General features: G+C 41.3%; 1 protein-coding gene across 21 annotated transcripts in view; it reads right to left on the reverse strand.

Moving 5' to 3' along the window:
- USP28 (ubiquitin specific peptidase 28) overlaps positions 1-24,953 on the reverse strand; it is an 80,347-nt gene that overhangs the window by 22,150 nt on the left and 33,244 nt on the right. For 10 of the 21 annotated variants that reach the window (XM_025357696.1, XM_025357695.1, XM_025357697.1 and 7 more), the window contains 9 exons: positions 22,846-22,951; positions 21,796-21,955; positions 15,896-15,982; positions 14,700-14,837; positions 13,207-13,280; positions 12,144-12,220; positions 10,471-10,619; positions 8,487-8,614; positions 4,762-4,857 (listed from right to left, as the gene is read on the reverse strand). In XM_025357696.1, coding sequence (XP_025213481.1) covers positions 4,762-4,857; positions 8,487-8,614; positions 10,471-10,619; positions 12,144-12,220; positions 13,207-13,280; positions 14,700-14,837; positions 15,896-15,982; positions 21,796-21,954 — 908 coding nt within the window. In that variant the 5' untranslated portion in view covers position 21,955; positions 22,846-22,951. Of the gene's footprint in view, positions 1-4,761; positions 4,858-8,486; positions 8,615-10,115; positions 10,193-10,470; positions 10,620-12,143; positions 12,224-13,206; positions 13,281-14,699; positions 14,838-15,895; positions 15,983-21,795; positions 21,956-22,845; positions 22,952-24,953 lie in introns of all 21 variants that reach the window. The other 11 variants (XM_025357705.1, XM_025357704.1, XM_025357700.1 and 8 more) reach the window with 5 other exon arrangements.

Consider the following 24,953-nt stretch of genomic DNA (forward strand, 5'->3'; position numbering starts at 1 on the left):
GAGACACAGTCCCGTTCTGTCACTCAGACTGGAATGTGGTGGTGCTATCTCGGCTCACTGCAACCTCTGCCTCCTGGGTTCAAGCGATTGTCCTGCCTCAGCCTCCCAAGTAACTGGGACTACAGGCATGTGGTGCCACGCCCATCTAATTTTTATATTTTTAGTAGAGATGGGGTTTTGCTATGTCGGCCAGGCTGGTCTCGAACTCCTGACCTCAAGTGATCCACCCACCCCAGCCTCCCAAAGTGCTGGGATTACAGGCCTGAGCCACTGTGCCCGGCCAACATTTTTATTCTTAAACTGTAAAAGTAATGCACGTACCTGGTATGAAAATTCAAATACAAAAAAGTATAAAACAGACCATAAAACTCATCTACCTCCATCTCAGTTCTACTACCTGATGGTATCCATTAACAGTTTCTTTTATATTTTCCCAGGACTGTGTCACACATATACAAGCAGATATGTGTAACCTTAAAAAAAAAAAAATCTGAAATTTACAATCATTTTATTTTTTCCATTGTAAAAATGTATCAAGGGAATAATTAGAGTTTTTAGGGGCTTGGTTTACCAAGATAAAGACTAAAAACTTTTTTTTTTTTTTTTTTGGAGACAGAGTTTCGCTCTTGTTGCCCAGGCTGAGGTGCAATGGCATGATCTTGGCTCACTGCAACCTCCACCTCCCAGGTTCAAGTGATTCTCCTGCCTCCGCCTCCCGAATAGCTAAGATTACAGGCATGTGCCACCACGCTTGGCTAATTTTGTATTTTTAGTAGAGACGGGGTTTCACCATGTTGGTCAGGCCGGTATGGAACTCCTGATCTCAAGTGATCCACCGTGCTTGGCCAGACTAAAAACCATTAACCCATTTATGGCTAGTGTTCCATTACTGGAATGCTAAGCTTGTGGGAGTTATTTATATCCTACGGCTCAAGGTCATCACCAAGGTCTTATTTTTCGCAAAAAAAATTTGCAGCCTCCAGCCTAAATGAGTTAGAAACACTTTACAAATTCTATTTTTTTTTTTTTTTTTTTTGAGACAGAGTCTCGCTCTGTCGCCCAGGCTGGAGTGCAGTGGCGCGATCTCGGCTCACTACAAGCTCCGCCTCCCGGGTTAATGCCATTCTCCTGCCTCAGCCTCCTGTGTAGCTGGGACTACAGACGCCCACCACCACGCCCGGCTAATTTTTTGTATTTTTAGTAGAGATGGGGTTTCACCGTGTTAGCCAGGATGGTCTCCATCTCCTGCCCTCATGATCCGCCCACCTCGGCCTACCAAAGTGCTGGGATCACAGGTGTGAGCCACCACACCGGGCCTTACAAATTCCTTTTTAACCTACCATTGGAACCTACATGAAATAAATCCTCTATTACCTTAGGAAAGAGACTGCTTTCCTAAATCAGAAAAGCTGATTTCCAAGCTACTGTCTTACCTCCACTGCCTTAGAACCCTAAGGAGAACTAAACCTCACCTGCGATGGCACCTCTGGCAGTCAAGTAGGAAGAACGAGCAATGTCCTGAAACAGGCTAGATGCAGACTGTGATCCAAAAGCAGAGGCTGTGTTAGGAATGGGACCACATAATTTACTATCAAACCAGGATACTTCTGAGAGTGAAAGAAGGTGCTGTTAATTATTCAAGAAGAAGCAGCACAAAATGAGCCATACAGCCACTCTAGTGATCAGGTACTTTGGGAAATTACATTTCCCAGTATGCCCTGTCCCTTGAAAGTCAAAATGCTTCACTGGCACAGAGCACCCTAGGACCTGGGGATAGCACCATGTAAGAGGTAAAAGACACAGGGCTGCTTCTGACATGGATGTTTCCTCCTTCCATGGGACACTTAGCCAGACACAGGACACAACACCAGAGATGGAATTTCAATGGATATTAAATCTAGAGTAGAACTTCTCTCTTGCCAACATTTTTAGCTTCCAAAGATGTGGAGCTAGTTGAGACGTCCATTGGTCTACTTCCCTGTTTCTCCTGGTACTGCTTCTGACTCCCCACGTCACCAACATCCCCACTGCCACCAGTCTATCGGGGAATTCTGGGCAAGTTGTTCTTCCCACTTGAGTTCAACCAATTTGTATAGATCCATGGTGGCCTGGGTGTCTTCCACAGAGGAATGCCTATTTTCCCAACCCAGATGTCCCAATTCAGCAGATTCTTGATGAGACGCTTCAAAGACATGGTGACGTTCACCGTGCAATCACCCTTCTAGTTGGGGAGGAGAAGGGGAATATGGGAGTTGTCACTGGTGAGGGACTTCGGATGAAAGTACTGAAGGACTTTGAAGTCATCATGGATGGCATGTCCACCACCATCTTCCCTGTATCTTCAAGATATGCCACGAGCAATCTTGAAAGAGCATGGCATTCACTATGTGCTGCTTCTGGACACCACTCCACCTGGTCTGGCAGTTCACAGTGTGGCCGGGGAGGATGTACTCATCATGAAGCACATCTCTACTGTAGCTGACGGTGCTACATGGAACCAAGAAAGTAACATGCCCCTTGGGTCCTGTGTCCAGCACCTCACAGCCATCTGCCACTATTGTTCCTTGGCAACTTCTAGAATGCTCCAAAGCATTTATTTTGAGTGAGCGTGGGTAGAGTTCTGTGGGGCGCTGACCTGAGAGGATTTGTTCTGTGGGCCTTTCTTCTGGGAGTGGGTTGGGTGGCCATTAATGTTTAGAAGGGCACCTCCAGCAAATCTACTTAGCTGCAACAGAATCAGCATTCTTTGAAGGGGCAGGGGACAGCCAAGACACTGCAGCTTTCCTGTCCAGGGACTCTTCTGACCCACTGCTGGAGGCAGCTGCCTTATTTTCTGGGAATGGAGGGGTCTTCCAAGCGCCATCCACCCTAGGAGTTTCCTCTTTCTTTGGAGGTTCTGAGTGTAACTTGGGCGCCTTGCTAGCGGGCTGGTTCTTTTTATTCAGAAAGCCTCTCTGTTGCAAAAGTTGCCACTTCTTAACAAAATCTGGTGCTTGGCAGTTCCTTCTAATGCCTTTTTGGGAGCAGGTTCCGCCAAATCCAGACTGAGGAGTCAGGTAGACATGGGGATGGTGGGTGGTGAAGGGTGTGAGGGCGGGGTGGGGGAGTGGGGGAACATGTTCCCTGGCCCCTCTGGCCTCATGAAGGTACAACTCGAAAGTCTCATTTTATTTTAAAACAAAAGTATTATCATGCTAAGGAAAATGCTCCTATATTCTATTTTGAAATCCAGAATACCCTGTTGTTTCCTGGTAAATTGGTACTTTTGAACTATAAAACATTGTTTCTTTTATGTTGTTGTGAAGAGATGGGGTCTCTTATGTTGTTGTGAAGAGATGGGGGCCAGGCGCAGTGGCTCACACCTGTAATCCCAGCACTTTGGGAGGCCGAGGCAGGTGGATCACGAGGTCAGGAGTTCAAGACCAGCCTGGCCAACATGGTGAAACCTTGTCTCTACTAAAAATATAAAATTAGCTAGGCATGGTGGCACATGCCTATAATCCCAGCTACTCAGGAGGCTGAGGCAGGAGAATCACTTGAACCCAGGAGGCGGAGGCTGCAGCGAGCTGAGATCGTGCCACTGCACTCCAACCTTGGAGACAAATCAAGACTCCATCTCAAAAAAAGAAAAAAAGAGAGGGAGAGAGAGAGAGAGAGATGGAGTCTCGCTAAGTTGCACAGGCTGGTCTCAAACTCCTGAGCACAGGCAATCCTCTTGCCTCAGTCTCCCATATAGCTGGGATTATAGGCACATGATACCACATCCAGTTGATATTGTTGATTCTATAAAAATAATTTAAAATGTCCAGCCTTACAAAGTATCACTAAAACTTAAAGGTTTAGTAAAATACTGCCAGACTTAAGAGTCCTGAAAATCACTTCCAGTACAGTATTTGAGGAACCAGTTTTCAGCTTAAGTCTCTATTAAGACAAATGACTAGTCACAATATATCTTGTATAAGCTCTTCCGGAGTTAAGAGCGGAAGCTGCAGTGGTAGCGGTGCAGGTACAGTGCAGGGTCCATCTTAGGGCTGGTATGGAAAGTGTTGCCCTTCAGGGAAATTAATGGCCTAATAAGGGAGTAGGTGGAGGTGGGGTGGTCGTAGAAAGAAAACTGTTAAGTGGATAAAGGGAGGAGAAGCTATTGACTGTGTATGTGATCTCTTTCTTAAGTGCAAAATCAACGGGATCTATCTAGACTAGAAAGAAATTAAATTGACTCCTAAGGAAATTACAGAAAATCATTCCACAGAAATAGTGTAAAACCAACAATCAAAAAAGTGAAAATTTCTCAGAAAGAGAAAGAACTCTGTATGCATCAGAAATATTAGCCCTTTTAATCAGCACTGCTCTAGGTAGAAAAGCACTGTTTTTTATCTTTCTTAGACACTTCAGAAACTGCTTTTCCAAAAGTGGACGGGACCATTGTGACACTTGCCTCTCTCATGTTTGTGAAGAAGATGGCAAGGGGAGTAGGAAAAAAGGCTATAAAATCAGAACTCAGGTTCTCCTTAGTACACTGCAGTAACTGTGTGGCTCTGGGTCACTTAAGTACTCTGGGACTGCTATTTACCCCTATGAATAATACTAGCTGATCTTGAAGACTGCTTTACACTTAGACACAAAATTTTCTTAGCTATTTTATAAAATACTCTAGTTAATATTTAAACGTTGAGTTAATTTTTAAAGAAAAACAAAGTATATGTTTTTAATATTCTACCGTCTTTTACATTTCTAAGCATGAAGGTGTCCAAAACTCACCTTTCCAATTTTTGCTGCAGAATTTTTATTTCCTCCTTCAACTTTCGAATACACTCTCTCTTATTTCGAATAAGCTCCTTGCTCCTGTACATGTACCTAAGTAAATAATCCCACAAACACAATTTATATTTTAAAACATTAATGACATAAAGTCTCAATAAACTAAAGATTCAAGGAAACTTCTTCAATCAGATATAGGGCACCTATGAAAAACATATGGCTGACATTATACCCAAGGGTAAGACTGATACATTCCCCCTAAGATCAGGAACAAGGATACCCACTCTTGCTACTTCTGTTACATATTCAACTGAAGATATAACCAATGCAATAAAGTAAGAAAAACAAACGAAAGGCATGCAGATAGTAAAGAATGAAGTAAAGCTGCCTTTTAGTTCCACATGATGTAAGTATCTATGCAGAAAATCTTAAGGAACCTAAAAAAATACATCAGAACTAATAAGTGAGGTTAGTAAAGTCAAAGGACACAAAGTCAATTTAAAAAAAAAGAAAAAAAAATCAACTGCTTTTCTATACACTTGTAAAGAACAAATGAAAAATTAAATTAAAAGCAGGAATTAGAGATAAATTTAATCAAACATGTGCAAGACCTGTACACTAAAAATTACAAAACATTGTTGAGAGGTATTAATAAGGACTTAAATAAATCTCTATTTAATAAATGGAGCTAAACACTGTTCATGGATTGAAGGACTCAATATTATTATTATCTTTGAGATGGAGTCTCACTCTTGTCGCCCAGGCTGGAGTGCAATGGCGCGATCTTGGCTCACTGTAACCTCCGCCTCCTGGGTTCAAGCAATCCTCCTGCCTCAGCCTCCCAAGTAGCTGGAATTAACAGGTGCCACCACCACACCTGGCTAGTTTTTGAATATTTTTTAGTAGAGATGGGGGTTTCACCATGCTGGTCAGGCTGGTCTCGAACTTCCTACCTCAGGTGATCTACCCACCTCAGCCTCCCAAAGTGCTGGGATTACAGGCATGAGCCACCATGTCCGGCTGAAGGACTCGATATTATTATTAAGATGTTGGACCAGGTGCAGTGGCTTACACCTGTAATCCCAGCACTTTGGGAGGCTGAGGCAGGCGGAGTTGGGAGTTCGAGACCAGCCTGACCAATGTGGGAGAAACATCATCCCTACTAAAAATACAAAATTAGCTGGGCGTGGTGGTACCATGCCTGTAATCCCAGCTACTTGGGAGGCTGAGGCAGGAGAATCACTTGAACCTGGGAGGCAGAGGTTGCAGTGAGCCAATAACACACCACTGCACTCCAGGCCTGGGCAGCAAGAGTGAAACTGTCTCAAAAAAAAAAAAGAAGATGTCAATTCTCCCCAAACTGATCCATAAGTTCAAAACATCACCAAGCAAAATCCCAATAGCCACTGGGTAGAAATTGACAAGCTGATAAACATTTACATAGAAATGCAAAGGACCAGAATACCTAAAACAATTTTGAAAAAGAAGAACAAAGCTGGAGGATTCACACTATCTAATGTCAAGATTTACAATAAAGTCATAGTAATCAAAACAATATGGCACTGGCATTAGACAGAACAGACTCCAGATACAGAACCCCACGTATATGTTCAATTAATTTTTGACAAAGTGCCAAGATAATTCGATGGGGGAAAAGGAAATATAAATCAAAGGAAAAATTAAGATATTCCTACACACCCACTAGATGGCTAAAATTAGAAACACTTATAATTCCAAGCACTGGCAAGGATGTAGAGCAAATGGAGCCCTCACACATTGCTAGAGGGAATGAAAAACTGTATAGTCACTTTAGAAAATAGTTTGGAAATTTCTTATAATGTTAAATATACACTTTTCATAGAACCAAGCAATCCTACTCGTACATATTTTACCCAACAGAACTAAAATCTATGCCAAGGATTATACATGGCAGCTTCATTCATAATAGCCTAAAACTAGATACATCACCAAATGGTGAATGAAAAAAAAACAGCATGGCAGTACATATTACAAAAGACTAATACTCAGCAATAAAAAGGAGTAAATTACTTACATATAAACAACATGGATGAATCGCAAAAACATTATCCTAGAGAAAGGACACAACTAGAACAGAGTACCTACTAAATATTAATGTTACTAATGCCACATTCTAGAAATGGTAACATTATAGGGTCCAAAAACATTAAGTGGTTGCCAGGACCTGGGAATGGAGAGAAGGGCATTGATCACAATGGGGCAAGGAAAACCTTTTGGGTGCTGGAAATGTCCTACATATTGACTGTGACGGTGGTTATTTGACTGTATATTTGTTAGAACTCACTGGTTATATGCTTAAAAATAAACCATGGGATAAGAATGACTACATAAAAAATAAGCAAAAGAGGCCAGGCACCGTGGCTCATGCCTATAACCCCAGCACTTTGGGAGGCGGAGGTAGGCGGATCACGAGGTGAGCAGATCCAGACCATCCTGGCCAACATGGTGAAACTCCGTCTCTACTAAAAACACAAAAATTAGCCAGGTGTGGTGGCGCGTGCCTGTAATCCCAGCTATTTGGGAAGCTGAGGCAGGAGAATCGCTTGAACCCAGGAGGCAGAGGTTGCAGTGAGCCAAGATGTTGCCACTGCACTCCAGCCTGGTGACAAAGCAAGACTCTGTCTCAAAAAAAGAAAGAAAAGAAAAGAAAAGAAAAGAAAAGAAAAGAAAAGAAAAGAAAAGAAAAGAAAAGAAAAGAAAAGAAAAGAAAAAAGAAACTCAAGCCACTACACCTTTTTTTTTTTTTTTTTTTTTTTTTTTTTGAGGCAGGGTCTCACTCTGTCACCCAGGCTGGAGTGCAGTGACACAAACAGGGCTCACTGCAGCCTCTACTTCCCAGGCTTAGGTTCAAGCAACTCTCCTGCCTTAGTCCCACCAAGTACCTGGGACTACAGGTGCACACCAGTACACCCAGTTAATTTTATTTTATTTTTAAGAGACAGGGTTTTGTCTTGTTGCCCAGGCTAGTCTTAAAACTCCTGAGCTCAAGTTATCTGCTTACCTTGTCCTCCCCAAAGTGCTAGGATTACAGATGTGAGCCACCATGCCTGGTCTCAACCAGACTTTTATAAAATTAAAATTCTAGGCTGGGCACGGTGGCTCACACCTGTAATACCAGCACTTTGGGGGGCTGAAGTGGGCGGATCACGTGAGGTCAGGAGTTCACAACCAGCCTGACCAATATGGAGAAACCCTGTCTCTACTAAAAATACAAAATTAGCTGGGCGTGGTGGCACATGCCTGTAATCCCAGCTACTCGGGAGGCTGAGGCAAGAGAATCACTTGAACCTGGGAGGCAGAGGTTATGGTGAGCCAAGATCACACCATTGCACTCCAGCCTGGGCAACAAGAGCAAAACTCTCTCAAAAAAAAAAAAATTAACATTCTATAATGTAAGTCTGCTAGGAGCCCCCCAACCCCTGGAGTTCAGGTAGCTCCTACCCCCAAAAAGAGGAGGGCTTTCACCTAAAGTCTTGCTACTCAAATCATGGTCTGGAGATCAGAAGCAACATGAGCACAACCCTGGGAGGTCTCAGAAAAAGGCAAAGACCCTCAACCTAGACTCACAGAATCCAAATTTGCATATTATCATGACTCCCAGGTGATTCCTATGCATACTATACTTAGTACATGCTCATCTCTACTGCTGCAATACATCAGGAAAAAAAAATCAGCCAAGAACTCACCTGTCCATATAAATAATCTGAGGAAATTCCAGCTTATTGTGAATTTTCTCTGGCTGCCCAAGGGACTGATTAAACTCAAATCTTGAGAGTTCAAAGGTCAACACTGGAGGTAGCTTTGTAAACCAACGCTAGTGTCAAGAGTAGAAATGTGAGAGAAAGAAAAATTAATTTTAGTAAATAACAATAGCCAGATTTAAAATATCCCTCATCAACTTTCTTCCTTTGGTATAGAACTTATACTCAAGGCAAACTCATACTAGAACTTTTTTTTTTATTCCAAACACTAAAGGAAATGAACACTTAGAATCTCATTCTCTTACAGAATATGGCTCAATGTTTCTCAAGACTCCAAATTTACTAGCCAGTCAACAGAATTTTACTCAACCATCATCCTCAGAATAAACCACCCTTGGATATGTGGACTGCACTAAGCATCTACACAACTCATTTATTACATCATCAGTTTCAAAAGAGGTTTAAAAACTTAAGAAAACAGCTAGCCTAACTAAAGAATATGAAATTATGATCGAAGCAGCATGTAGCTAAAGAGACAACTCCATGGGCCAGCTAAAAAGACTCATATGTGTACATGTATTACATGCTGTTTTAGTCTATTAACCATAATTTGAATCTCCTTGATGTGTACAAAGGAAATTTGAAATAGCCTCATGGTTTTACAATTTCTCAATTTCTAAGAAAAATCTCTGAATTTCAAAAATTTACAGAGGTCTCATAAAGAAGCCAGTCAAATCAACCTACGATGTTACTTGAGTTTCAAGGAAGGAAGGCACTGACATAAAAAAGACTTAACAGTCAGGGATCACAGGTGAGGAAAAGCTAAATCAGATTTGGCTTTTCTATTCAATTCACCTGTATGTCTGAGGTTCCTGTCAACAGCTTTAAAATGTTTCCTTTACCACAAGTGCAAGCAGCATTCCCTTCAGAGACCCTGTCAGCATAATGAGGTGAATTCAGACAGCCTGTGAGACTACCTCAGGGTGAAATCTAAATGAGCATGATGATTTTGTTGTTTTTGTTTAATTTTTATAGAATTCTCATCCTGGAATACAGGTCTTCAAAGGCCTAAGTATAGCTGGTGAACATTCCCTCTTTTTTAAGAGGATGCACCAGGTTTGCACAGATGGTACAGATGACATAATTCCTCCATTAGGAATCAGTTATTTCCTTGAAAAGCCAGGGAGGCAGCAGCTCTCTGAGTTCCAACACTGCTCTACAGTGAATGTATTTTCATATGGCTCATGTTAGGCTCCCTATTTTAATTCAGGAAAGCTCCGCTTTCTCCTATAGTAATTAGTGAGTTGGACTCATATATAAGCCACAGTTTTGTCTCAAAACGTATGCTCAATGGAGAACAATCCCAACTGTATAGTGTTAAGAATTATGTTGCAAATGCTATTCACTAATTCTTAACCCAACTGGAATACTGAGATGTTAACTACCCATGCTCTCCCTTTAACTTCCCCCCTTTCTTTCCAACCCAGGAAAAAAAAAAAAAGATAAATAAACAAACAAATGAAAATTAAATTTTAAAAATGTTAAAAGCAAAGGCAGAATTTACAATTGAGAACAGTAAATACTATAACAGGGAAAATAGTCTAAATGGCATACCATAGGAGTTAATCACTGTACTTTTACCCTCCGAAAATATGGAGGCAGTGGGCTCTCCCTACTCAGGTACAGGTAGGCTTCAACAGAAAGAGAGAAACTTGATCATACTTAAAACATCAGAAGCAGCATTCAACCTTTACACGAGTAACTCAAATTCATAGTTTTAGTAAAAATTTTATTTATCAAAGTACTGATACTCACTGACTCACATCAACTGATGAGAGACTTAAGACAAATTCAAGTTCTGCTAAGTGTAAAGTTACTTAATATGTGATGGGAAACTAGTCTGCCCAAAAGCTCACTCCTACTTAACTGGCTTTGTCACTGGCATAGCAAATAAAGATCTCCAACGTACCTCTTGTCCATACTTCACTGAGTGATCAGAGGGAAGAAGCTCAACATCACCCTCCACCATGGCCCCTTCCAAACACTCGTCTAAGTTGCGATAACCGTTTACCTGAAGAGGATACTGGCCAAAGGTCTCATTGTTACAAAAGGGTTTTCCTAGGCAAAGAGAGAGACTTTTTAAACAAGACATCATTATGACTATCTAAAACCTATCTTCTGGCTCTGCAGAGACAACATTTTAAATTCAGCAACTTTCTGACAGCTTGTTAGAAATGCACTTAAGCCTTTATAGCAACCTCTAATGAGCCAGTCAATCCAGACACTGAACACTGACAACCAGTAACATTGGGAAAAGGCCAGGGGCGTGGTGGCTTATGCCTGTAATCCCACCGCTTTGGGAGGCCAAGGTGGGAGGATCACTTGAGGCCAGGAGTTTAAGACCAGCCTGGAAAACACAGTGACACCCCTGTCTCTACAAAAAATAAAAATTATCCAGGTGCAGTAGCACACGCCTGAAGTCCTGGCTACTCAGAAGGATAAGGTAGGAGGATTTCTTGAGCCCAGAAGTCTCAGGTTACAGTAAGCTATGATGATGCCACTGTGCTACAACCTGGGCAATAGAGCAAGAACTTATCTTAAAAAAAAAAAAAAAAAAAAAAAAACCGCAAAAAGAAAGACAACCAGACATTATGTGCTTCCTAATCAAGGGTTTTCTCACCACCTGTGAATAGTCTTGCCAAAAAAAGCCTTACCTAAGTCTAGTCAAATCTCTAAATCCAACTGCCAATTTATAAGAGGAGAAGTAGAGAGGAACATGGGGATATGTTAAAATATGTTAAATATGTATCAGAGGACACGCAAACAGCAAAATTTCCGATTGTGGAAATGCTACAGAACAAACAACCCAGTCTCTCCAAAAAATACATTTCAAGGAAAAAACGATGGAGGGGGAGCCTACAAATATTCAGTCATAAATGAATCACACACTGGGGTCCTGATTAAAACAAACTCTAAAAATAAATTTTTCTATTTTTTTTTAAATTATGAAAACAAATTAGAAATCTGAACACTGACTAAATATTTGATAGTTTAAAATGCTATTTTTCAGAGTCATATTGGTACTGGGTTGTTTTAAAAAGAGTATCAGATTGGTAAGAGTGGGGTGGGATGGGGAATGACTGGCTGTGGGCTAAGGCTGTATTCACGGAGGTTTTAAAATTGCTCTATTTGAATGTATTCTAAATTCTCCATAATTAAAAATAAATTATGTGTCTAGCATGCAGCTTAGACAGATAAGCCTCCAGAGTGAAAAGTCTCTAGTCTAGAGAAACATTTTGTGCAGTCTCACTCAATAAAACCTTTTGAGATTCGGTATTATATTAGAATAAGCAACACAGAGAAAACTGAGTAAAATTACTACCTGACATTAATGTCAGATTTGGGCTGTGCAAGTATTAATATGATAAATCTGAGATAAAGATTGTGCACATTTTACAGATGAAGAGACTGAGGATCCAGAAGCTTCCATAGATTATCCACAGTTAAACAGAGGCAGAACCAATATTCAGACCCGGGTACTGATGACTCTCAAGCTTTTTCACTGTACTGCCTCCTCAAAGGGACACAGTAATAAAGATATGATCACAGGTCTAGAATTAAAATTCAGAGCAGAGAATTTACCTTCACGAACCCCTTCAGTCAGGAAAGTACCATAGAACAGCTGCACCATTGGATTTTCAGATTTGTTCCTGGGACTGCTGCTTTTAGGAAAAGGAGACAATTCTGGATTGTTTGGATTAAGATATGTGCTACATAAAATCCAAGCATCATTCAAAAGCAAAAATAGTGCATTTTCATCAACCCCCAAAGAGCCAGGTATGATCTAAATAAGTAACAATTAGTTCAGTTCAAATACTTCTTGAACACCTTCTTTCGAGCATTGTGCTAAACTCTGAAGACACAAAGACAAGAAGGTCCAATCCCTGGACTTAAGGAGCTTAAAGCCTAATAGCAGAGTCACAAATGCAGACAAATACAGGTATCTGTATGCTTTCAATATATACATCTATATCCAATGATAGATGTATGCAAGGTATAGAAGTAGTATAAACGTAAGAATGAACTCTGTTGCACAGATTTACAAATACAAAACATTTTTCTCCCTGATACAATAGAAATAAAAAGTTTCTTCTTACAAGTCCATCTCAAATTGCTAACTATGTTAAGTTGCTGTTTCCAAAACCATTTTATAGTTACAATTCTTCTACCTAGAATTGAAACCATTTAAAACACAGATTTCTCAGAGGGATATCCATATTGTGCCCTAAATTTCACTTCTCTGAGTGACTGAAATGACTATAGCCTATACTCGACATATTCTAAGTATACCTCAAAAGGGATCTTAAATTTAAGTATCCGTATTATACCATCATGTTCGCAACAGAGGTTGATTTGACCTTTTTACAAATACATTTTATAGTACATGCTGAGTTTAACAAAGTTAACACTTATAGTCCTTTAGTTGGGGGGGGGAAAAAAGCTGCAGGATTAGATGACTGTTATATCCTCAGAGGGGAAAGCTGAAGGTGACGGGGATACATGATGAGGACTACCTCAGTGATTATCCCAGGAGGTGTGGTTAAAAACCAGCAATTTCTACTTAAGGAGAGTAACTTTCCAGCATATAATTCTCACTGCCCCACTGTGAGTTGGAAGGATGTACAAACAAACCCTCAACACTCACTTAACATTAACAGCTAGCTGGAATGCGTCCTCTAGCCAATCCAGGAGCTTGTGTGTGAATTCACTCACATCTTGCTATAAGAGAGGCACAAATTGCATAAAAGTTAGATGCAATACTAAGAGAAATTAAAATTTATCCTTATCCCACCAATGATTTAAGATTATACTACCATAAAAGCATTTCTTTGTTTCTTTCTGTTTTTTGTTTTGAGACAGGGTCTCTCTCTGTCGCCCAGACTGGAGTGCAGTGGCACGATCTCAGCTCACTGCAGCCTCTGCCTCCCAGGTTCAAGCAATTCTCCTGCCTCAGCCTCCCAAGTAGCTGGGATTACAGGCACACACCACCACGCCCAGCTAATTTTTGTATTTTTAGTAGAGACGGGGTTTCACCATGTTGGCCAAGCTGGTCTTGAACTCCTGACCTCAAATGATCCACCTGCCTTGGCATCACAAGTGCTGGGATTACAGGCATCAGCTATTGCACCCAGCCTGAAAGCATTTATTTTTGGGGGCTGAATATCATGAAAACATAGGAACACTGAAACCCAGCTACTATACATAAAAAAGAAGGTGCATTAAGCAATCTGTAAGTTGTAGCTAGAAGGAAGCTGGAACTCAACTACTTCCAGCCACATCTACTTATGACAAAGAAAGAAAAATAAACAAAATCTTCCAAGTAGGAATTCTTAAGAAAAAAGCCCAAGGAACTCTAGAACAATACAGAGATCTGAATAAAGAAAGAAAACTTTAATGTTTTGAGAATTTTGTAGAACTGTAGGACCTTCAAATAGAGAATGAAAAAAAATCGTATGAGGAAGAAGCTGATCTAATTAGTGACAGCTTGTTTTTGTTTTTTAATTATTTTTTCAGAGACGGGGTCTCACTCTGTCACCCAGGCTGGAGTACAGTAGCACAATCACAGCTTATTGCAGCCTCAAACTCCTGGGTTCAGGGATCTTCCTGCCTCAGCCTCCCGAGTAGCTGGGACTATAGGCGCGTACCACCATGCCCAGCTATTTTTTAATAGGAGGTAGGGAAAGCAAAGTCTAGAAGAGAGAAGTTGCTGAGAAAAGCTCCTTCCTGAACTCAGATTTAGATATTTTAAAGCTACAATTTCCATCTGGACCATTCCAAGACAAAGGTGCAGACAAAGGACTACTTTTCTTGGTATCCCTTTTGTTACAGTTCATTGAGGTATTTTCCAATCTCCTCCTTTGCACGTCAATAGCCCCTGTATAATTCTACATTCTTTCTACTACTATTTCTTCTTCTCTTTAGAACTGCCAGACCCGGTGCAACACACACACACTCTCTCACACACACACACATGCTTTCTCTCTCACCACCTGTTCTGTAGGCAAAATAAGTCAGAAACGAGCGCCCATAGTCCTGCTTAGTCAAGTTCACAGCTTGTTATGCAGCTGAAATAAAGCAGTACCACATTAATATTGACAAGGCGTGACTTCAAACTCAAGAATAAGGCTTCTTTTGTACCTGCTGTTCCTCAGATGACCGGAATGCTCCCTTTAATAGATCCAGGGCTGCAGACGGGTCTACAAATTTTCTATTTGATCCCATCATTAGAGCAAACAAATACTGAAGCTCTTGCATAAACATGATATTTCTCTTTTCCTGTAGAAAACAAAGCACATGTACTCTTACAACATCTCATTTAGAAAATCAGAATGTGTAAAGAAAAAAAAAGTTTTCGTGAGCCGGGCGCAGTGGCTACGCCTGTAATCCCAGCACTTTGGGAGGCCGAGGCAGGTGGATCATGAGGTCAGGAGATTGAGACCATCCTGGCTAACACAGTGAAACCCCGTCTCTACTAAAAATACAAAAAAAAAATTAGCCGGGCGTGGTGGCGGATGCCTGTAGTCCCAGCTACTTGGGAGGCTGAGGCAGCAGAATGGCGTGAACCCAGCAGGCGGAGCTTGCAGTGAGCCGGATTGGGCCATGGTACTCCAGCCTGGGCAACAGAGTGAGACTTCATCTTGAAAAAAAAAAAAAAAGAAAAAAAGTAAAAAAGAAAAAAAAGAAAGGGGAAATGTGGTCATTTAAGAAAAAAAAGTTTTCAATAATCATGCCCTCATTTATATTTACCTAGATCTAGGTGAAAGCCACAGGGCTATATATGTTACAGGGACTCTGGGAAGGACTGTACTCTAAACTGAAGAGTAACTATGTAGAAGCCAGAGAGACAGCACTGTTGGAAAAACAGAAATGTCCACTTTCTGAAGCTGCTGCCCTCCCTCTCATGGAGAAAACGCATTACGCTAAGGTGAAATCCTGGGAAGGGTTAAATTGCCGGCAGGAGGCTACAACCTTTGGCAAAAACAGAATAAAATAGACAAAGAAGGCTCAGGTCTCTGGCATCAGGGCATCTCTCCAGCATTACATCACCTGAGCAGCTCAGGAAGAGAAAGGATACAACAAGCATAACAGTATTTGGGGTCTCCCCACCCACATATTCTTGGAGCTGTTTTTCTCATTTTATTCCTACTTAATTTTACATTTTTGCATACCCTTATATGTTATCCCAAAAAAGGAAAATGAGCCATTTAGAAATGAAAACAAGTATCAGCACAGGCCACAGAGTATCACGGATATCAGCTTTAGGCAAAAATCTGGAAGCCTTAGGGATGAAAAGGACTAAACAACAGTGAAGAAATTTGTTGACACCAACTTACTGTGTGACTTCGACAATTTTCAAGTACATTTTGTGGCAGATTATAACTGAGAACGAGTCTTCGAAATTCAGGCAATTGAAAGAGAGACTGAAATAAAGAAAGAAAGGGATTCACAGCCTTTCCTGAAAATAACGGCAGCAACATATATATTTTTCACTTTAAATATTTTATTTCATATTTAAAAGTTTGTAAAACTATCAACCTGGCAATTCCACTTATGTTATTTCTAAAGAAATAATGGTTGCGCACAAAAAATTAGCTCAAAGAATATTAATACTTTTAGGAAAAAACTGAAACAACCTAATGTCTAACAAAAGGAGCAGTTTTTGGTTTTTGTTTTGTTTTTGTAGAGACCAGGTCTCCCTGTGTTGCCCAGGCTGGTCTCAAACTCCTGAGCTCAAGAGATCGCTCCTTCGGCCTCCCAAAGTGTTGGGATTACAGGCACAAGCCACCAAGCCCAGCCAAAAGAAGCAGTTTAAATACACTATACTGTGTTTACACAATAGACTATTAAGCAGTCATTGAAATAGTGTAAAAAGTGTTTATAAAATGACCTACTATATAAAGTGAAAATGAAAAAAACAAGAGCTATATGTATCAACAGGGGTAAACCTCAAAACTACATTTTGAGTGATAAAAAGTTACAGAAAAAAAGTATTATACTGCTTATATTAAGTTTAACAACACGCAAAACAAGACTACATATTGTTCAGGGATACATCCAAGTGTGGTTATGTCTGTGGGAAAGGGAGGATGTCACAACAGGAACTCAATAGAACAGAAATTTGTAACATTAACTTTTTAAGCCAGGTGGTTAGTATAGCAGTGTTTACTATTATCCACTCCTTGTCATAATATTGCATTTTTTAAAAGTTTAACAGCAGATGGTAGAACTGGAGAGAGGGATTCTTTTTATTATTTGCAAATCACATTTTTCTACTATGAATACCTTTCATAAGTTAATTTTCTTTAAAAATATCTCCTGTATGAATATATAACTCCTCATCCCAACACGCTCCTCAAATGAAAACCCTCTCAGGCCTGCACGGTGGAACTCTTGAAGAAGCATCCTAGGTAAATAATAGGCAAAACTTTGGAATTAGAACTAAATAAAACACCTTCTTGGTATTCTAAAAGCCCCAGGTATATTTCCTAATGTCAACCAAAAAATCCAAGTGTCGGTACTTGACTAGAGCCCATGTGCACCTCTCTGGCTTCCCTCACTCTAACACAAGCTGTGGCGGGATTCAGCCAACAGGGTGAGTGTTCACCTGGACTGGAGTGTAAACCCAGGTCATGCTGCGCCAAAGTTCTCTCCGGAACCAGGGCTTGGCTGGTGAGCTCTATCCTCAGTCACTCTCTTCTCTTCCACCTCACCTGTCTACCTAACACACCTGCATTCCTACTCTGCTGGCTACCCTGTGACATTCTTGAGTTTCTATTCTGCTGTGAGAAAAATGGCTTTACATTCTCAGCCACTTAACTCCACCTCTTCACCATCACGAAAATCAGGCTTTGCCATTATTCTTAAAAACCACATTAGGCTGGAAGTGGTGGCTTATGCCTGTAATTCCAGCACTTTGGAAGGCTGAGGCTGGCGGATCACCTGAGGTCAGGTTCGAGACCAGCCCGACCAACACGGAGAAACCCCATCTCTACTAAAAATACAAAATTAGCCAGGTATGCGTGGCATGCCTGTAGTCCCAGCTACTCAGGAGGCTGAGGCAGGAGAATCGCTTGAACCCGGGAGGCAGAGGTTGCGGTGAGCTGAGATTGTGCCATTGCACTCCAGCCTGGGGAACAAGAGTGAAACTCTGTCTCAAACACACACAAACACACACACACACACACACACAGATCAAAAAAAAAAATCACATTAAGTGTGCACTAATACTAGGCACATTTCCCAATTTATTCCCTATCCAACCGCTGCTGTTTCTGTTTTCTGCATCACTTCATTACATCCTCCTCCCCTAGTCACCAAAGTTTAGAACTGCAGAAAAATCCTTGAATCTTTCTCCTAGTCATTCACATCTAATAAGTAACAAGTCCCTTGGTTTCTGCCTCTGGGTGCTCTTTATAACCTAACTGCTTTCTCCCTATCAGCGTCCCATCAACTGCTCTAATCCAACTCCCATCGCCGCTCACTTGCACCATGGCACATGGTCTCTCTGCTTCCAGAACTTCCCTTCACCAACTCACACTTGCTCACAACTGCCATGCAGCTCCTTGTAACTACCTCGCTAATATGGCAAAAATAAAGCTCCCGATTCACTCAACACTGTCATCTAGGAACAGCTTTCCTCACTCTCCCAAGTCCTGACATCCTCCTAGGTGACTTTAGTCAATCCCTGAGGACATCCTGTCAGTGCTGCCTTGAAAATATATCAAGAACCCCAACTCTTTTCTATTTCCAGGGCTACCAGTCCAGTCCGAGTCACCATCACTCTCCATGGATGACGGCCATGGGTCTCTCCCCGTGCATCCTTGCCCCTCCATCCTTATCTCGCCACAGGAGCCAGAGGGAGCCTCTTAATACTTGAGTCAGAGTTGATCAGTCTGCCACTGGGGACCTTCAGTGACTCCCTGTCCACTCAGAACCTCCTCTCCAGTGACCCTCCCCCCTTTGCTCTTAACATCCAGCCACTTGGACTCCAGCATGTTCCCTGAACATATCAAGCCCATTCCCACCATGAAGCCATTGGTCTATGTGTTCCTCTACCTGTAATGTTTTTTTATCCCAATAGATGCCTGGTTCACTCCCTTACTAGTCTCACCCCCTTCCCCACCTCAGTGAGGCTCATCCAACACCACAGTCAATACTGCAACCTGTTCCCACCTCTCCTGCAGTTCCAATCTCTGTAACCTTGCTTTTTTCCACTGGACCAATCACAGTCTAATGTATTATTATACACATTTTATTTAGCTAGTTCATCATTCTCTTAGTTTTTAGTTTACTGTTCATTTTCTATCTCACCTCATGAGAATTTACATTCCACGTGGGCACAGCTGTTTTTGTTTTGTTCACTTCTACATCAAGGGCCTACCTAGAACACTGCTAAACGTAGAACAGGTGTTCAATCGTTTGCTGAGGGAACTCGCATGCATCCAGCCTGGAGATCTCTCAGCTTCTTGGGCATCCCATCTCTAGTGACACATTCCTCCACTCCATCTCTATCAACACCCACATCCCAGTCTGCACCCAAACTACGCCAAACAAATGAAAGGTGTCAGTTCACAGATTACACGTCCAGAAAAGCTCACTCTGCGACCATTACATGTCTTCTTTGTGTCCGATTACCTGCAGGATACATACCTGATCTTTGACTTCAGCAGGGGCCCAAGCAAATTTATCTCTTTCCTGGCTCCCTAATAATCAGTTCCTTCCTATCTTCATTTCTTTCTCCATCTAGCATTGATGCTATGGTCTTAACTACCCTTCATTAAATTCACAGAGTGCCCTTTTGTCCTTTGATCACATACCCAACAAATGTTCCAACTTAAATGAGTTTTCCATGTAAGAGGTTCAGAGTGCTGCCAAGAGGAAGTCCTGATAGATACTGAGCATTTTGGTATCACAATACATTTAAAGTCAACAATTTCAAGCAGATCTTCAAATTTTTGGAAATCCTACGACGGTACTCTGGTGCCAATCGCTTCTCCCACCATCTCCAACAACTATTTCAAAATCTGACTCTGTCACTTCTCCACTGTCTCAAAAAATAGCTGCTTATTTCACACAGAAAAAAAAAGACTAGACACTACTTCAACTCTAATTTGCAGTTATCATTTCTTCCTCCTCCCTTCCCATTACTCTCCTGCCCTTTTCCTTGTTAAGGCCAACCCCTGAGATATACTTTCTACGCTGTCTGCTCACGCTGTCCCAGAAGCCTTACTCAGGCATCCTCTGCCTCTGCTGGCTCTTGTCCACCCTCCACAGGAGTGAAGGCTGAGGAAGGGGGTGAATCCAGGGAGTGTTCTCTTTCTCTCTCTCTCTCTCTTTTCAGACAAGAAAGAACTGACACGTTCCACATTATCTTCCTACATTCTATTCTCAACACAGATGCCAGTGATCCTTTTAAACTGGAAGTATGATCATATCACTTCTCTGCTCCAAACCTTCCAGTACATTCCTATTTCATCTAGAATTCCCAAATCCTCATCGTGACCACAAGCTCTCCCACTCCAGCTCTACCACCTTTCCTATCCCACTGCTATCAGTTCTGGATCACTCCATCTTGGCTATTTGCTATTTCTCAGACACATGAAGCAAGCTCCTGAACCTCAGTCTGCTTATTTGCTGTTCATTGTCTGAAATGTTCCCTATGTAATTATATAGCTCATTCCCTGGCCACCTTCAGACCTCAGCTCAAATGCCCACCTCATCAGAAAAGCCATCCCTGACCCTCTGCCCTCTCCAGCTGAACCCTGTCGAATCCCCCAGACTCACTCATTCATCTTTACACTTGTCACCTCCTGATGTTTTGTTTACTGTCTGTGCCACTCTTTCCAAAGTAAACCATGAGAGTACAGGTTTTGTTTTAGTCCCTGCTGTTTCCCCAGAGCCTAAGACAGTACATAGAAGCTGGATGTAGTGGATGTGCAGCAAGGGAGAATTCCATTTTTTAGTTTCAGCAGCTGGGTAGTACCATGATGGAGAAGACTGTGGGGGTGAGTGCCAAGGGTTGCCTTGGGGCTATGTAAGTTTAAGATGCCTGATCGATACTTCTAACTACCCTCTAGTGAATTCATTCACTCCCTTGGTTTTATTTATTCACTCCCTTGGTTTTATTGCTATCTATATGGTGCTGATTTCCAAAACTATATCTGGAGCCCATTACTTTTTCTGAAGTACAAATTCATATAATTGTATGCCTACATGGTATCTCCTTAAACTCAACTCATTTAAATTGGAGGATTTGCTGGGTATGTGATCAAAGGACAAAAGGGCACTCTGTGAATTTAATGAAGGGTAGTTAAGACCACAGCATACACAGGCACAGGCACCTCAGACTCAGCATATCTAAAACTGAGCTGATCGCAGGGCGCGGTGACTCACGCCTCTAATCCCAGCACTTTGGGAGGCCAAGGCAGGCAGATCATGGGGTCAGGAGTTGGAAATCAGCCTGACCAACATGGTGAAACCCCGTCTCTACTAAAAATACAAAAATTAGCCAGGCCTGGTGGTGCGTGCCTGTAGTCCCAGCTACTCAGGAGGCTGAGGCAGGAGAATTGCTTAAACCTGGGAGGCAGAGGTTGCAGTGAGCTGAGATCACACCACTGCACTCCAGCCTGGGCAACAGAACAAGACGCGTGTCAGAGAAAAACAAAACAAACAAACAAAAAAACCTGAACTGAAATCCACTTTTAATACACACCCAAATTATTCCTCTTCCAAGGTCAAATGGTACTATAATCCACCTGGCTACTGGAACTAGAAACCTCATAGTCTTACTCAACTACTGCAGGCATATCCTGTATCCAACTGCCCAGCAATCCTGAAGATTTGATCTCCTCGGCGCCTCAAGAATGCATTCACTTCTCTCCTTCCATGATTTCTGCCACTTCTCTACTCCAGGCCACCACTGTGGCCTACCTGGACAGCTATGATAGCCTTCAACAACTGATTCCTCCTTATTCACTCCCACTGCTATAATATAGTATTCACTAAATGCTTATCCAAAACACCTATTCAATATATTTACAACCACAGCAGATTTCTTTTTAGTACTGCCCAACTTAGACATCAAAGCATCTAAATCCAAACACAATAATGCCAGAAAAACTCCCCAGTTTTAAATATCTGTTTTAATTTTTTGAAAGCTATGTTTCTACATTTCAGTTTAATAAATTACAAAGTTACTTCCAAAAGACACAGTTATCTCTTAAAAATATCATACCTGAATAACAGCACTAAACCAACACGTATTGCCAACATTTTTCAGCCCAACTGGCCAACCATCAACTCTCCTCCAGTCATTGGGATTGGGGTTTTCTCCCCAGACTTCACAGCGTTTTCTCTTTGAGCGTTTAGTTTCTGCAGAGGTTGCTTCATGCATCCTATATTGTGCAGCATGGCACACATCAAAAAAGAAAATAGTTAAAGAATAATATAGCATATGGAGGATGCTGTAACCTTTTGTGGATAATTCAAAACGCCAGAAAAAGTATTTACTGGATAATCCCTAGCTATATAAGGAACTGTAAGATTGTAACGCAACTGAAAAGCAAGATTTAAACGTAGAAATGTTAATCCTTCCCTAACAGACATTATTACTAATAAGGTCCATGATAGAACTGAGTTGAAATTCAAGACTATTTAAGGCTACCATATTAGAAATTTTAGATTTCAACACAGTGAACTATCTAAGACCTCACCACTGAAAAGGGCAGGAGAGACACTGTGCTAAAGGTAAGAGCCTCCAAATTGCCCAGGACACAAAACATAGCCCTATGTTCCCTGAAATAAACATCTCAGCAGCATATGGGAATAAACGGAGAGGCCACCACTGGAACTAGATGTTGGTGAACAGTACCAAACAATCACCCAATCAGTACCAGTTCAAAAAAATAGATTCCTTGATCACTTATGAGACAGGGTAGTTGAATAACGCATTTAAAAACGTGCAACAGCATAACCCTCAAAGTTTATAAAAGAGAATATACATTTATCAAATACCTGGACTAGGTTGTTTTTAATTCACCCTAGCAACTGTGAACTGAAATACCTTGCACACTTCTACTCAAAGACACAGGTTGCAATAAGACCCCTTTCAGTTTGGCTTTTTCAAAAGTGAACCAAAGAGTAAGCTAATGCGAATTCAAAATTTCTCCTAAAAGAAATTTCATTCAGGCACTTAGCAGAATTATTCCTGACTGGCATTCACAGAGCTATTGCCTTTGACATACACACAAATGTGGGGGCAAGGATTATAAGTTAAATCAATAACCTGTTAAGATCTCTTCCATCAGCTTGAATTTTGGGAGACTCCAATAGACTCAAAGCAATGGCAGCCTGAAGATCATCTTTGCTATCATGAGTAAGGTCTATCACTTCTGTAAGATAAACAGAAATTTAATTAGTCTATATATAGAAAACACTGCCCTTCTGTAATACAAGAAAAAGGTAAAGACATACTCCCTAGCTTTCATTACAACAATTGCTCAACTGTGTAACAATTTTATTACCCTATTGCATAGTCAAATGAGTAACTTCAGCTACACTGTAACCTTAGACTAGCCCACAGTACAGAAATAACAAGCTGTAATAATCAAATGAATCAAATACCCTCTTCTGTATTCTCACTCCACAAAGTCAAAAGTAGATCCCATACATGTGGGTTAAATAGTCTCTATTATCACAAAACATCAGCCAAATATCAAACATCCAGGGAACAGATATTTTCAATTTCATACACAATATTCCAGAGAATAGGGATATACTCAACTAGTTAAGAACAGTAAGAGAAAGAAAAAGTGAAACTCACACGATACAAAATACTCACAGATACAAAATACCTAAACAAAATATTAGCAAATAGAACCCAATAATATACAAAAAAAAATACATATTAAGACCAAGCTGAGTTTACTGCAGGAAAAAAAAATTGAGTTAATACTAGATGGAACAGTAAAATTCACTATCTTAACAATTAAAAGAAAAAAATGGATCATCTTAACAGATACAGAAAATGTATTTGATAACATTCAACTTTCTTTCAGGATAAAAACTGAAAGCCAACTAGGAAGAGAAAAAATATCCTTAGGCTGAGAAAAAGTATCCCTGAGAAGCCCACAGAAAACTGTTATACTTAATGGAAAAACGTTAAGTACATTTGCTTTAAAATCAAGACTAAGACAAACACATCTATTATCACTGCTTTTATTCACCATGGTTCTGGAAGTTCTAGGCAGGCAGTAAGAACTTTTGGGCATGGTGGGTCATGCTTGTAATCCCAGCACTTTGGGAGGCCAAGATGGGAGGATCAGCTGAGGTCAGGAGTTTGAGACCAACCTGGCCAACATAATATGGTGGAACCTCATCTCTACTAAAAATACAAAAAATTAGCTGGGCGTGGTTGCATGTGCCTGTAATTCCAGCCACTTGGGAGGCCAAGGCAGGAGAATCACTTGAACCCTGGAGGCGGAGGTTGCAGTGAGTTGAGATTGTGTCACTGTACTCTAGCCTGGACAACAGAGTGAGACTCCCATCTCTAAGAATATAAAGGCTGGAAAATAAGAAGCAAAACTGTCATAATTCACGGATAATAATCACCTACAAGGGAAACCCAAAATAATCCACAGCTACTCTGGGCACACTGCCTATGTGGTAGCCCTGTTCCACAGGAGCAGTTAAAAAAATAAAAGAGGCCCATCCTGGCTAACACGGTGAAACCCCGTCTCTACTAAAAATGCAAAAAATTAGCCGGGCGAGGCGGCGGGCGCCTGTAGTCCCAGCTACTCGGGAGGCTGAGGCAGGAGAATGGCGTGAACCCGGGAGGCGGAGCTTGCAGTGAGCCGAGATCGCGCCACTGCACTCCAGCCTGGGCGACTAAGCGAGACTCTGTCTCAAAAAAAATAAAAAATAAAAAATAAAAAAAATAAAAGAGGCTGGAAGCAGTGGCTCACGCCTATTATCCCAGCACTTTGGGAGGCCAAGGTGGGTGGATCACCTGAGGTCGGGAGTTCAAGACCAGCCTGACCAACAAGGAGAAACTCCCTCTCTACTTAAAATACAAAATTAGCCAGGCGCGGTGGTGCATGCCTGTAATCCCAGCTACTTGGGAGGCTAAGGAAGGAGGACCGCTTGAACCTGGGAGGCGGAGGCCACAGTGACCCAAGATCATGCCATTGCACTCCAGCCTGGGCAACAAGAGCAAAACCTCCATCTCAAAACAAAAATTTTTTAAATTAAAAAAAACACACAAGTATTACAAAACTGCAGTAATCAAGACTGTGTGCTGCTGGCATAAGGAGACATATACATCAATGGAACCGAATTTACAGTCCAGAAATAAACTCTTACATTCCTGGTCAATTGATTTTCGACCTAAGTACT

The sequence above is a fragment of the Theropithecus gelada genome, chromosome 14 (assembly GCF_003255815.1).
Source record: "Theropithecus gelada isolate Dixy chromosome 14, Tgel_1.0, whole genome shotgun sequence".
NCBI classification, from domain to species: Eukaryota; Metazoa; Chordata; class Mammalia; order Primates; family Cercopithecidae; genus Theropithecus; species Theropithecus gelada.